Source organism: Epinephelus moara, chromosome 24 (genome assembly GCF_006386435.1).
Source record: "Epinephelus moara isolate mb chromosome 24, YSFRI_EMoa_1.0, whole genome shotgun sequence".
Classification (NCBI taxonomy): Eukaryota; Metazoa; Chordata; class Actinopteri; order Perciformes; family Serranidae; genus Epinephelus; species Epinephelus moara.
The window spans coordinates 43,910,996-43,925,826 of NC_065529.1; the positions used below are offsets into that span (position 1 = coordinate 43,910,996).

Below are 14,831 nucleotides of genomic sequence, written 5' to 3' on the forward strand. Positions count from 1 at the left end.
GAAAATATTGTGACTATTAACGACGCCGGTGTGACACAGAGTTCAGGACACCCCTGTTCACGTCTTTTTTTCCAGGTTTGGACTCCTTTGTTCCAGTGAAGGGAAGTCTTAATGCAACAGCATACAATTATATTTTAGATGACAGCATTCTTCCAAGTTTGTGGCAACAGTTCATTGGAGGTCCTCCCCTATTTTAACATGACAATGCCTGTGCTTAACAAATAAGCACCATAAAGAAATGTTTTGTCAAGACTGGTGTGAATGAATTTGACTGGTCTGCACAGCGTGCTGACCTTAGCCCCATCCAGCACCTTCTGAATGACCTGGAGCACTGACTGAGAGCCAGATTGTTTAACATCAGTGTTGGACCTGGCTAATCCCTGCAACCAGGTTCAAGACCTGGTGGAAAACCTGAAACCAGAAGAGCCACGTTCACACTGGCAGCTCAAATCTGCTTCCAGGGATACTAAAGTATAAAACAGATTTATTTATGGCAAACCTGAACTGTTGTGTGTGTTGTGTGTATTCAGGTTATGGCTCCAGAGGAGATCATTAATCCCAAAGCGGACGAACAGTCGGTGATGACCTACCTGTCTCAGTTCCCCAAAGCCAAACTGAAGCCAGGAGCTCCACTCAAACCCAAACTCAACCCCAAGAAGGCCCGAGCATACGGACCAGGTACACACACACACACACACACACACACACTCTCATACACACTCTTGAACTTGATTTACTCGATTATATTTTGGGTGCATTCGCAAACATTCCCTCCTAGTGTTGGAGTGCACTTTGGCTCGAACAGGACCGTTTGTAAATTCAGAGTGTTAATGGAACACTCTGGGCACTCTGTCTGAGGAGCTGGAGCAGCAGAGTACTATCCATTTTAACTTACCTGTTAATATATTTGTTTAAAAAAAGGCAAAACACTCTGTTTCTTAAAACCACAACACTCTCATTTTAGTGTGAGCATCAGGTTGGATATTAGTCACAGATATTTGCAGAGGTTTTAATTAATCTTTGAAAACACTCTTGGTCTAGCCATCCCTTTTAGTAATTAAAAAAACAAAAAACATCTGGGTGTTATTAACCTGTTCCTGCCAGTGTGTCTGAGCTAATGGGAACACTGGAAACACTGGTCTGTCTGACAATGTGAGGAAGTGAGCAGCTGATTGTCCGAACAAAGAACCATGCTCATATCTGATACACACAGAGACACACACACACACACACTGTAACCTTGAGGAGGAAATTACCTGGAAATGGTTACAGAGACAGAAGGACACCACACAGACACACACACACACACACACACACACACACACACTCAAACGCACATACACTCAAACGCACATGCACACGCACACAAACATAGAGTTGTAAAATCCTGTTTTAGGTGTTATAAACCATTAATTTGATGTTTTGGCGTCTGATAAATCTTCAGACTAACTTCAGTTCAGTTAAGCTGTATTGGTGTTGATTTTTGAAGTTTGGGCCGCAGCTTTTTATGAATTTATCCTCAGATTCTTATTCAGATTAATGGATTAGTTGTTTTGTATATCAAAATTTTCACAAAAAAAGTGGTGAAATATACTCAAAACCATTTCCGAGAGCCCAAGGTGGCATCTTGAAATTGCTCGTTTTTTTCACTCACACTTCAAAACTGTCTGACAGTTGTTTCTTTAAAGTGTTTTCTATAGCGATCCATTTCAGTAACCAATCACAAATGTTTACTCAGTCAACATTACAGTGTTTTTTTACCTGACTGTATGTGTTGATTTTCGTCTTCTGCAGGTATTGAACCGACGGGGAACAGGGTGCTGCGTCCTGCTGTGTTCACAGTGGACACGTTTAGTGCAGGTCAGGGTCAGGTGACCGTCTACCTGGATCATCCGGACGGCACCAGAGAGGAGGTACGTCATCACATCCTCCTCTTCCTCATACTAATGCTTTCTTTCCTTCTTCGTCATCTTCATGAAAGATCACGGTGTCCTCTCACCATTTTAATGGAAAACCTGCTGTCGTTTATGTTTTTGTGTTAAATTCTGGCAAATGACTCATCCTTAAGAAAACCTAACATCTTTCTGTGTGTCAATCAGTTGAAGGTGGAGCCTAATGAGGGCAAGAAGACGTACAGTGTCACATATGTTCCTCAAGTCATGGGGCCTCACAAGGTAAACTTCAGTTTTCTTTTTTTAATCATGTAAAAATAAATAAAAGAATTACATACATTAATCTCAGAATGTATTTTTTTCTTTGAAGCCTAAAATCCAGTGAAATTCTCTTTTAGTTTTAACTTTTGTTTGATGGAAAAATAAACTTTTACAGCAGGTTTCAAAAATAAAGGCTGTTATTTTATCACTGTGCAGGGAGGAATATGAATGTCGTTCTTACAGTTTCAGAGTTTAAACTTTTAAAATCACACCACTTCAACTCATTGCTGTTTTTGAAATAAAAACTCTGTAAAAGGAAGTTTCATATTATTTATTATTTAATCAGTGAAAGGGACAGGGACGATCGATAATTGTTGTTTGTGTTTCCTAGGTGACGGTCTTGTTTGCAGGCCAGCAGATTCCCAAAAGTCCATTTGAGGTGAATGTGGACAAGGCACTGGGCGACGCCTCCAAGGTCACAGTCAAAGGCCCGGGAATTGAACCTGTGGGCAACGTCGCCAACAAGCCCACCTACTTTGACATCTTCACTGCAGGTCAGAGACACGAATGACCGTGAGGGTGTTTCACACTCACACAAACACAGACACATCTACGGGTCAAATTAACTGTTAGTCCAGTGAAAAGGTCTCATCACTCAGTCCTGAGACAGCATGTGATGTCACAGGCTGTAAACCACCAATAAGAGTGAACTGAAGTGTAGTTGTGTGAAAGGCAACACAAACAGTTGGCCTGTGGCTCGCCTCAAAATACCCAGCCCATTGTTTTTTGTGTAAGCGGAGGAATCTTTTACATGTGTCAGCTTGTAAGGATCAGTGTTACACAGCAAGTATTTGTTTTCTTCACAGCAAAAGGAGTTAACGACATTTTGTGTTACATACCTTCAGTTACTCAGTCCAGTTTCATTAAAGCCTCATTCAGCCTCCAGTTTGCAGGGATTTACTGACCATTAAAACTATTAACTTCAGCCCTGGTGACACTGCAGGGTTCACACAACCTCAAACATTTAACAAAAGTAGGTGATGTCTTTATGCAGGCTCACCAGTTGTTAGGGTGATCAGGGTAGCTAATGAAATGCAACTTGTAACACTGCTTTGGAGTTACCAGGAGTTGCTACCAGTTTCCATACACTCAGTTCAGAAGATTTGCGCCAAGACGAAACCCTTTTAGAAAGTTGCAGAGAAAAGTTGCAGCGGTGTGAACTGGCTGGTCTGGTTTGACTCAAGCCGGCTGATGGTGCCACCTGCAACTCAGCTGGTCAAATCACTGGCGGCTGGTTATAAACAAGTACCACAAAAGTCAAGAATTGTAAATGAACTATAAATTTCCAATAGAAAATGTTAGAATTTGCATAAAGGATGTGAAATAAATCAGTTTTTAATCTGAAAAGAGCTGCACAGTGTTCAAATGAAACTTTAATTGGGACCTGTGAACTAAATGCCTTGAAGACTGACTTGTTAAAGTTTCTCTGTAGGAGCTGGTACAGGAGATGTGACGGCCATGATCAAAGACCCTCAGGGCCGCCAGAACACTGTGGAGGTGATGATGGAGGATAAGGGCGACAGCATGTATCGCTGCACCTACAAGCCCACCCAGGCCGGCCCGCACACTGTCAGTGTCCTTTTTGGAGGGGCGGTGATCCCCAAGAGCCCCTTCAAAGTGGACGTGGGGCCTGGTGAGTCACATCAGTAAATTATAACTGACTCATAAACATAATAATCATGATCCCACTTGAACGCATCATAACAACATCACTCCGACATTTGTGTTTGTGCAGCTTGCACGCCGGGGGCATGCAGGGCGACAGGTCGCGGTCTCCAGCCGTCAGGAATGAGGGTGAAACAGGTCGGTGACTTCAAGGTGGACACCAAAAACGCCGGCAGTGGAGACCTGAAGGTGCTCATCAAAGGACCCAGTGAGTACAGTTCACACTGTAGAGACTTTATACAGAGACAAAGTTAAAATCTACTAACATCGCCATCCCTAGAGCCAGCTTGTAGGATTTAGGGGGATTTTCTGGCAGAAATATAATATCGTATATATGCTTTCTTTATTGTATATTCACCTAAAAATAAGAATCGTTGTATTTCATGAACCATTTATATCCACACAGGGAGCAGGTTTTTGTTTATGGAGATGGCAGTGTTGCTCTGCCATGTTTCTACAGTAGCCCAGAATTGACAAACTGAACTCTGGCGCTAGATAAGGACGTGTTGTCCACCGTAGTTAGCAGCCACTCTTCGAAAAGCACTGATTTGGAATCTGAAACTACTTTATTCAGTGTCAATACTGGTTTAAATCAACTGGTCTGTGGATATTGAAAAGGAAGACACCTCTGCTCACCTCTGCAGATAATTCAGCTCCCGGTAAAAACCTAGGCTAGCAGCCGAGCAGCGTCGGTGAAACCCTGAATTGTAACACGAAACCACTTTATCCAGTATTTTTACTGGTTTTAATCACCTGGTCTGTTTCTTTTGGAGAGAAAGAGACCTCTGTAGATAATTTGGCTTCGCATAAAGACGTCCTGAACAAGAAACGCTGAAAAAATTCCAACTGGGAGAAGTTTTAGCTGGTTGTAATCCCCAATTCTCAATGCCAGATGCCACTGAATCCCCCTAAATGTTACAGACTGCTCCTTTAAAAAAAACAGAAGAACTTAAACTGTGAGAAGGTGAAGACGCCTGCTAGGGCTGATGGAAAAAGGGAATATTTTAATGTCAGATTACTTTGTTTGATATGTGTGTGTGTGTGTGTTCAGAGGGCATCGATGAGCTGGTGAAGCAGATCTCCAGTCAGGATGGTGTGTTCTCCTACGAGTATTATCCCAACAGTCCTGGCAAATACACCGTGTCCATCACCTGGGGGGGTCAGCACATCCCCAAGAGGTGAGTTGTTACACTATATATATGTGTGTGTGTGTGTGTGTGTGAGTGTGAGAGAAATAATTACCTCAGCACATTACCTCATCTGATCTGAATGGTTGGATCCGCAGGGGAATGAGGACTTTGAGTCTGGGCCTCGTGCTCTCTTTGTCACCTCTGTACAGCAGAGCGTGAGTATTAGTATCAGTATAAGTGCAGGGAGTTCCCTGAGTTTCTGAGCAGCCAGCCAGATGGAAAGAGACGCCAACTAAATGTAAGGAATTCTTGGCGCTGAGGCTTACTGATGAGTAGCCAGACTTTAACAAACACAACATGGATCAGATGTTGTACATGTAAGGCAAATACCTGTAAACACTAAACTGGATTAAACCAAACATTTCACAGAACAGCAGCGTCATGTAGCGTGCCTGTTTGTGGTTTAGCCGTAATCCTGTGCAGGCGTCCTCACAGGTCATGCAGGATCAGACAGATCCCACATTGAAGAAGCCGTTTGAGAAGCCGTCCTTGAGCAGGTTTCTGTTTTATTTCATCCAGCGCCGACTGTCAGCTCATCCAGCTATGGTAACACAGAAAACACTTTCTGTCACTCTTCCACGTGAAAGAAAGGGAGACGGATAGGGAAAGAGTTTTATGGTTTTTATCTTGCTTTCAGAAACCTGGATATGATCTTATCACAGTTTTGAGAAACCTGGATCTGCAATCTGAAGATAGAAACCAGGATACTGCGTACCAAATTCATTAGATAAGCACAATCACTGTGTAGCCCATTTATGTTGCACTTAATGTTCAGATTCATTCATTTTTCTGTAACCGTTCATCCCATTGGGGGGTCGCAGGTAGTTGGGCATTTTAACATGAGGGTCTGTGGGGACTGACTGTTTTGGAGCGAGCTTTAAGTGGCCATTTAAGGAACTGCAGTTTTTGACACTACCACATAGGCTGCATCTCCCAGCCTCAGAGGTTGTTGCTTGGTTGGTACAGAACTTAGTGACTGAGATAATGAGAAATCAAGACACAACTGCACACACATGTATTTTTAAAAACACTACAAAACCATTCTTAATGATTTATAAAACATAAAAACATGCTTAAGGGCTTTTAAAATGAACTGTGATCAGAGATGCACAGTTTTTCTGTTACTTGTATCCGAAATATGTATTTCAATTACTTTTGCATATTTTGTAATTGGTAAAAAAAAAGAAAAGAAATGTAATTTAAAACAAGATACTTTTTCGTTCATTCATTCAGGTAACTGCTTATCCTGGTACAGGTCTTTTTGAGTGTGGTAATTTTGTACTTTTAAAAACACTACAAAAACTTTCTGATGTATAAAACATAAAAAACATGACTAGGTCAAAACTTAGTACATAGTTGGACTGTGCATGAAACACTTGAGGGCTTTTAATTTGAAATTTGAAATTTGAAACAGAAAATGGCGTCCATCACTCAGTCACGAACTCTTGGCCTGTGTCCACTGTTGTATTGGAGCCGAAAAATTCATGTGACTACATGTTAAAATAAAGAGCAGTACACTTAGACACAGTCACTCAGCAGAAGGGAGCAGCTTTTTACCTGGAGCTGCACCGACTGATCATTTAACACCGCCCTCCTCTCTTCAGTTCTGGTCGGAGACGTGCGTCCCTGCATGGCTGCGCAGCCATCGGCCAAGTTCTGCCAATAAGGATAGTTTGTAAAATGTCCTATCGGCTAAATGGAAATGTCATATCCTAAATTTGATCAAAATGTGGATACTTGTGCACATGTAAACTCAGTCATTTGTAGATATGGTGAAGTGTGGTCCTACATGTGCTCTGTTGCACCTGTAACCACACCCAACAATGATGTCACAGGGTCCTCACCTCTACATCACCGCAGCAAGGTGAGAGGTTAACTGGAGGTCTGCAAAGATTACTCTTAATTATTTTTTAAAGTTTACCTGAAAGAAAATATAAGGTATAATCATACTGCAGCTTTTTTGCACATTTTATTTTATTTTTTTAAAACAGTTGTTGATGATGTTTGTCTGCATCTAAGCCTGTAGCCTGCTAGTGTTTCTCTCACGGGTCCAGATGTGGTGATGTTAAATGTCCAGACTGTTAAATATCACAGGTAGACCGGTGACCTCAGCACTTCATACGTTACAGATGACTCGAAAAAGGACATGAAGTAACTTACAGATGGCTGAAATAACAGATGAGGTTAAGCTGGTTCAAACCTCGGCACAGCTGTGTACTCTGAAATGCCCGTCAGGCTGTTGGAGGGGAAGTGATATTACAAACAGTGTTACGTGTTCTCACATAGATACTGCAACAATTAAATTACAGCGCAGACGTCATCGGGTCCTGCTGAAGATCAGCGCTGTCACTGCAGAAAATATATTTTTGACCAAATAAGTACATAAATCTGTGTTTAATTAGTGCTGACAATACTGGTAATTACAGTAAATTGAAGATAATGATATTGTTATATTTAATAGTAGCAGCAGAGGTCGACTGTTAAAGGATTTTTAAAGGCTGATGAAAAGTTGAGAGCCTAATTATTGGCCGATATCAACCCCAGCCAAAAGAAAAAAAATTAAGTGTCAGAAATGAACAATCTGATCAGACTAAAGGTGACTATATTTGGATGAGAGGGCGGAGCTGACTCATAGGGCCTTTCACAAAACACCTGCATTGACACAAGGATTCGCCACATTGAGCGCCATCGCAAATTAACTAGTGAGGAGTGGAAGCGGTTTCTAAAACTCTCCAACAGCCAGCCTGCAGCGATGCCAACTTACTGACCATGTGGAATGCCATATTGTGTCCGTCATGGAAGACGCTCCGCACAAATATAGTTCCGTGACAAGCCTGAACTGATCAAACAAAGATGGACGTTTATAGGCCTGTTGTCATACAGATGTTGACATCTTAAAGGTTTCATTGTATTATATCATTCTCTATCCTTAAACATGACTATTTCAAAACTTAGTATATAGTTGGACTGTGTATAAAACACTGGAGGGCTTTTCATTTGAAACAGAAAATGGCGGCAATCACTCTTGGCCTGCATCCACTGTTGTATTGGAGCTGAAAAATTCATGTGACTACATGTTAAAATGAAGAACAGTACACTTAGACTCAGTCACACAGCAGAGGGGAGCAGCTTTTTACCTGGAGCTGCAACGTCTGATCATTTAACACCACCCTCCCCTCTTCAGCTGTGGTTGAAGATGTGCGTCCCTGCGTGACTGGTGGAGGCTGCACAGCCATTGGCCACTGTCATAGCCAAGTTCTGCCAATAACGATAGTTTGTTAAATGTCCTATCGACATTGATTAATTGGCTGAACGATATATCAGTCAATCTCAAAGCAGCAATAGCAGTTCGAAGAGGAAGAGGAGGAGTATTCTGGTGGAAAACTTTTGAAAAATCAAAGACAAAATTGACAGTTAAAGGAAAAAAATAAACTTTCTGTGTGTGTGTGTGTGTGTGTGTGTGTTTGTGTGTAATGAAGACAGTAAATCCCAACAGACAGTTTTATTTGGCGTGAAGCTAGTTTCCAACACACACACACACACACTCGCAGCCAGTAACTGCTGAAGGTTGGATTACAACCTCGTGAGGCACTGAGGTTGTTGATGTGTGTATGTGTGTGTGTTGACAGCTTCACGGATGATCTCATGCAGCATGCTGTCTTACCCCCGAACCCCACCCCCCCCCCCCCCCCCCCCATACACATGCGCGCACACACACACACACACACACACACACACACACACACACACACACTTTTCACACTTCACAGAGCAGTGGGTTGTGTGATTTTCTCGTTCTGACAGTTTTGCTCTTTCGCTCTCTTTTTTCAGTCCATTCGAGGTGACGGTGGGTCGGGAGGCGGGGCCTCAGCAGATCAGGGCCTGGGGTCCCGGCCTGGAGGGAGGCGTTGTGGGTAAACCTGCCACCTTTGTAGTGGAGTCCATAGGCACTGATGTTGGAGTGCTGGGTGAGTTTCAGGCTGATATTTTCCAATCATCTGACACTGCAGTTAAAGTTTCACTGATATTAGAAGCTCATCAACGTAATGGTGTTAAACTGACACTCCTCTAGTTGTGACGATTAATTAGGCTTCCCCTAAAAATGGTCCCTTCCTTCTTTGCCCTTAACTACTAGTGTTGAAAGCTGAGGATTTGTTAAGAGACTGGAAATAATTCAGATTAGATCTGAGGATTTGAAACTGGAATCAGATTGATGAGATAACATCATCACTTTACATTCAGTCTAATCTGACCTGCTGTTTTTTAAGGTTTTGCCATCGAGGGACCCTCTCAGGCTAAAATCAATTGCGAGGACCAGAACGACGGATCATGTGATGTCTGTTACTTGCCAACGGAGCCTGGAGAGTACGCCATCCATGTGACCTGCGATGAAGAGGACATTGAACACAGCCCTTTCATGGCTACCATCGTCCCCGACAACAACGCCAGTGACCCAGATAAGGTCAGTAAGAGACAAAGCCAGGGTGCTGTTGTGCTATAGCATTGTGATTGGCCCATTGAACTTCACCTGCCAACTGTATCACCACACAGAAGGAAGCGTGCATCTACTCATAGACGAGAAGTTCGCACTTGTGACAGCATGAGATGAAAAAATTAATGGCAGCTGAGGTGTAACATTAGCCAGTTTGGTGGTGCTAGGTGAGCTACCAGTATGCACGTTTCCTTCTGTGCAGTGATACAGTTGGCGGGTGTATCGGTAGAAAGAAAGTAGTTCCTATATGAGGCTTTTCACAACAATGTCTGTGGATTATCTTGAGTAACGGGGTCGTGATTCTGGAAAGAGACATTACTGTTGACTTTTTCAAATGTATTTATTTTGGCGCTCTGAGAACCGTTGTATTGGAGAGAAGGCAGATGTCTCTACACCACACATCTCCAACACTCCTTAACTCACACTAAAACAATCTAGACTGATAAATAGCTCTACAGGTAAGAGGCCTTCCTGCACCTTCCCTGCGATGACAGTCTTTGAGAGCTTGTCTTTGCTCCTTGCACTCAGGTTGCCGTACCATGCTGTAATGTTAAATGATAAAATGCTTTCAACCAGGCTTCTGTATGCTATTTCGAACAGGCGCTGATTGGCTCCCTTGTCAATGCTTTCTGAGTTTCCATTAAAAGTTAATGTCTGATCAATAACTGTTGTGTGTAATAGTGAGAATTGGTTTTGTGGTTGCAGGTTCAGGCTTACGGGCCTGGTCTTGAGAAGACTGGCTGCCTGGTCAGCCAACCTGCAGAATTCACTGTCAATGCTAAGAATGCTGGGAGCGGACCTCTGAAAATCATGGCTCAGGTAAGATTCTCTCATACTCAATCATTTATCATATGTGTGTTTACAGCTTTTTGTTTGATACAAGTAAGACCGTGAGAGACTTTTGTAATAAAAACAACTATTACACTGCAAGTATTTTATTATTTTCATTATTGATTAATCTGTTGATGCTTTTTTTTTTTTTGTATGAACTGATGAATTGGTTCGTCTGCAAACCTCCAAAGAAACAATTGTATGCAGCTGCATGTTTGGACTTTTGTTTTATTTGTTTGAAGCTTTGACCACCTGCTTAACGCTCTGTCCGTCTATATGTCAGGACGCAGAGGGGCTTCCTGTGGACGTGAAGGTGAGGAGTAAAGGTGACGGGATGTACTCCTGCTCCTACACGCCCAACTCCCCTCTCAAACACACCGTGTCTGTCGCCTGGGGAGGAGTCAGCGTCCCCAACAGCCCCTTTAGGGTAAGCAGCCAATCACAAGCTTTAATTAAGGCAGAGACCGTCACAGTCGTGCAATCAGAGATGATTGTTCCAGAGGAAAGTTTTAAGACGGAGCAGACGAAATCTAAAGATGCGAGTCGTAAAACTAAAAAGCCTCTCATCATCATGACTACATACACTGAGGAAAGGTACACCTTCTAGTTCAGCTGCACAGAAAGAAATCACAGAAGTAAACTGATATTTAAAAAAAAAAGAAGAATACATTCTTTACATACTATAAAATTTCAATTAATAGCCCGGGCTATTAATTGAAATTTTACAGGATATAAAAAAGAAACAGTACATGAAATCTTTGCTGGTGAGACAACACTTTAAAATGTTAAATGCCTTAAGAGTAAAATACTGTAACAGAAATAAAAACAAGTTATTTGATTAAATTAACTGATCTCAGTCCGGTTACAAACGAACTCTGGTGCGGTTGGTTTGTGGTGAGAACGTGTTCTGACCTTGATCCGAACCAACTGCAGTCACATTACGCATTGTTTGGGTTAAACATGAGCATGTTACAGTCCTGGAGGATTATTAATGTGCGCCTCCTCCTGTACTGCCTTAATATGCACATTCAGCACATCCAATGCATCAAAACATTGTTTTCTAGTTGGAGCCGCGCCTCGTTTTCAAACTGTATGGTTTGACTAAAATGAATAATGACGGCAATATAGTCCACGATGAGCAGCGCTAAAATCAACCTGCGTAGTTGTCCCTCCATTGTGACATTAGAAAGTGTCACATTTATCTTGCAAGTGTACTCTTCTTCAACGTTTTGTTTACTTCCTGGATTTTCCCCACATGAAAATTCTGACCAATTAGAGCAGCTTTCTCACCCAAGGCATTTTATCTGGTCCGCTTGTAAATGCTGCCGTGAGAACATGAACCAACCCTAGGCAATTATGCAACTTCGTGACAAAATTAGTCCCTGATTCAGACCAAAGCAAGACAACTCTAGGTCTGAAAGCACCCTTAAACACCAAGATGTTGAAGTATTTCTTTAAAACGAACGGTTTGCTAGTTTAGATTTTGTCACGTCCACTATGACCATCATAGTGTATGTCATGTGGAATGAAGCCATTAGTTTGACTGATCACAGTTGTTATTGCCAAAGTTGCTTGACATCTAAATGTTAACTTGTGTTCTTTTGCTAAATCGTTAAACTACAAACTTGACTTTCATTTCAAACCATTTTCTGACCTGAAACTGACACTAAGGCATCATTAACACCATAAAAATGTTTAATGTGTTTAACAAACCCTGTTGTCTTTTGATTAATGTTCACATGTTGTACTTTATTCACCACACTGTAACCTCTGTTTGTGCACTGTAACAACCTTTGGTTTGTCTTTCATAAGGTCACTTTGAACGTCACTAATCAAAACTGGATTTAAATTATTTTTTTTACATTAAGTTGTTTTTATGTGAATGTTAAAGATGATTTAATCACCACATGCACTAACTAGTCTTTTCTGCACTGTAACCACTGCCCAAGCATTGTAACCCACTTTGCTTTTTGTGTGTGTGTGTGTTTTTTAAAAACACTTATTTGGGTTGAGCTACACTAGAGCTTCACTGATCTGAACCTTTTCTGAATTTAAGAGAATTGGCAACAACCTGAAAAATGGAGAAAGGGATGTCCAATTATTTTCAGCCCCAATTCTGATCCGAATGCAATCCGACACTTATATTTACTTAAATGTTCATTAAATATATAACTGACAAAAAGAAATAATAGCTGGAGTCTACTTAATCTGGCACACCTTGTTTTCCCGAGCTACTTGATCCACATACTGGAGATTCTGATAAAAAAAATGGAAAGTTTTATGATTAAATTCATGATCTGAAATGAACTGGGAAAATGTGACTCTCATAACTAACGTGCTGTTATATATGCCAGGATTGGCCCTGATATGATACTTGGGATGGACTTAGGACGTCTTAACTTTACAACACATGCAGCATCAAGGAATACAAATAATACTGAATTGACTGTTAAAGAATCTGATCGACTCACAGTGTGTTTTGCCACACCAGACAATTATTTTACTTTATTTTCTGTTTTACTAATTTCTGATGTACGAGCCCGTCAGTCTTCCTTGGCGTTTTTGGACCTAAATTTTTTTAATTTCGAAGAACCCCCATTTTTGTTGTGTCTGCATCATGAAAATTATTATCCATCATAGTTCAGAGTAGGTACTCTCCCCAGTGGGCAGTTCCTCTCAGGGAGTCCCCACTTCAGTGGCCAAGAGAGCTCAAAGGTCAATCAGTGCTCAATTTAAGAAAACATATCCAACATCTGCACTGCTTTGACAACACATAAATGTTGCATTGAGTAATATATAAAGACTGAAAAGTAGGGGATCCAGGACGGAGCTCTGTGGCACTCCATAATTAGTGTTCACTCTTTTTAATGTTAGAAATACAATAAACACAAACTGCTTTGCCATTTTTAAACATCACGGGATTTGAGGGGGCAAATCTTCTTATATAACCCTTTTTAAAAATTAAAATAAGCAATGTCTTTTCCTGTTTAATCAATACTCAATATAAGAAAACACAATCAAACGAAGTGAGCACCTACATTGCTTTGACAACACGTAATGTAGCATTTAGAAAAAGCCCAACAGGTAAATAAAGCACATGTTCAAAAACATATTCACCATGTGGCACACAGAAAACACATGCAAACACAGCATTTTCTGCATTTGAGTGTTTTCTTAAGGTCCAGTGCGTTTAGCTCCGCCATAGCTTTTGATATTTTTGCTTCAGTGTTAGTTGCTGGTTTAATTAAAAGTCAAATCAGTGAAGTTAAAGTTGAAATCAGAGGGACCGCATCCTTGGTGCTGCACTAATTACTCCTCCTGGTTGACTGGATATCAAAAACCTGCCCTCCAGGTGAAGCTGGTTAAAAGAAGCTTGTGAAACATTGAGAGCACAAACATATGTGCAGTAATTTATATTTACATGCGAGGGGTTCATATCAGTGAAGCTCTGCTGTCATCTTTACAGCATGTGATTTATATTTTTTTTTTATGAAGTAAATCTTGTTCCTGTTGAATGACCTTTTCACTTTGTTAACTCTCAAATTAAAACTGTCTTGTATTAGAATAAAGTTTTATTAACCAATGAAATTTAGAATATTCATTTCAAACATGACTTCAGGATACTCACTGTGCTGAAAGCTAAATTATATAAAATAAATAAAGTGAAAAGGTTTTCATTTTACAGCTGAGATATGCACTAACCAGTCTTCTTTGCACTGTAACCACCTTTTTCAGTTTTCTTAATCACAGTTTGAGAGTTTTCTTTGCCTTGTATTTATCACTGTGAGGTTACAGACTTTGTTTATCAGCTGTCTTCCCGTCTCCCTGTTCTTATGTGGTTTTTATAGGTGCACCCGCAGGGCAAATAAGCCTTATGAGAAACTTCCAGTGGGCCTTAGATATGTCTGGATATGTGTTTGTGTGCTGCTCAGGAATTTATGACAATGCCAACAGGCCGCAGGAGTTGGCAAATATGTTCCTTTCTTTGTGTTGAGACATCTGAGGTACAAAGTCCAGAAGTTATAAGATAGAGACTCCTCAGACAAGACAAGTCGATGCAGCTTTGAAGAGTCTAGAGAGCATTTGATTGCACAATCATAAAAAAATGAGAGATGAGTGTTTTCCTTCGCAATCATGGTAAAAAAGAACATCCTGCGTGTTTTTTCTGGCTCTGCTGGAAGTATTTGTACTTGTCCACAAATCATTGCAACTGGTGCAGGGAAGTTTGTACTTGTCTAAAAAGTATTATTCCAAAGTTTAGAGCTGATGTCACCGTGATGAATCAGCAGGCTTGTCGTGAGCTGCAGCAGCCTGCAGGCACCGACTGCACCTTTCTCCAGCTTTAATGTTGATACAGTAGATGGATGGAAAGTAAACAGTCACACCCAGCTCTCAGCACTGCTGGGAACACACAGCCGTGACACCTTTTCATTAGAAGTG

At 41.2% G+C, this 14,831-nt stretch overlaps 1 protein-coding gene across 2 annotated transcripts in view; it reads left to right on the plus strand.

The window, feature by feature from the left end:
* The window catches only part of LOC126386347 (filamin-B), an 81,716-nt gene that overhangs the window by 39,607 nt on the left and 27,278 nt on the right, over positions 1–14,831 (plus strand). For both annotated transcript variants that reach the window (XM_050038621.1, XM_050038622.1), the window contains exons 5-15: positions 531–678; positions 1,795–1,913; positions 2,100–2,174; positions 2,545–2,707; positions 3,646–3,846; positions 3,949–4,086; positions 4,930–5,056; positions 8,900–9,036; positions 9,337–9,530; positions 10,266–10,379; positions 10,675–10,818. In XM_050038621.1, coding sequence (XP_049894578.1) covers positions 531–678; positions 1,795–1,913; positions 2,100–2,174; positions 2,545–2,707; positions 3,646–3,846; positions 3,949–4,086; positions 4,930–5,056; positions 8,900–9,036; positions 9,337–9,530; positions 10,266–10,379; positions 10,675–10,818 — 1,560 coding nt within the window. The remainder of the gene's footprint in view (positions 1–530; positions 679–1,794; positions 1,914–2,099; positions 2,175–2,544; positions 2,708–3,645; positions 3,847–3,948; positions 4,087–4,929; positions 5,057–8,899; positions 9,037–9,336; positions 9,531–10,265; positions 10,380–10,674; positions 10,819–14,831) is intronic.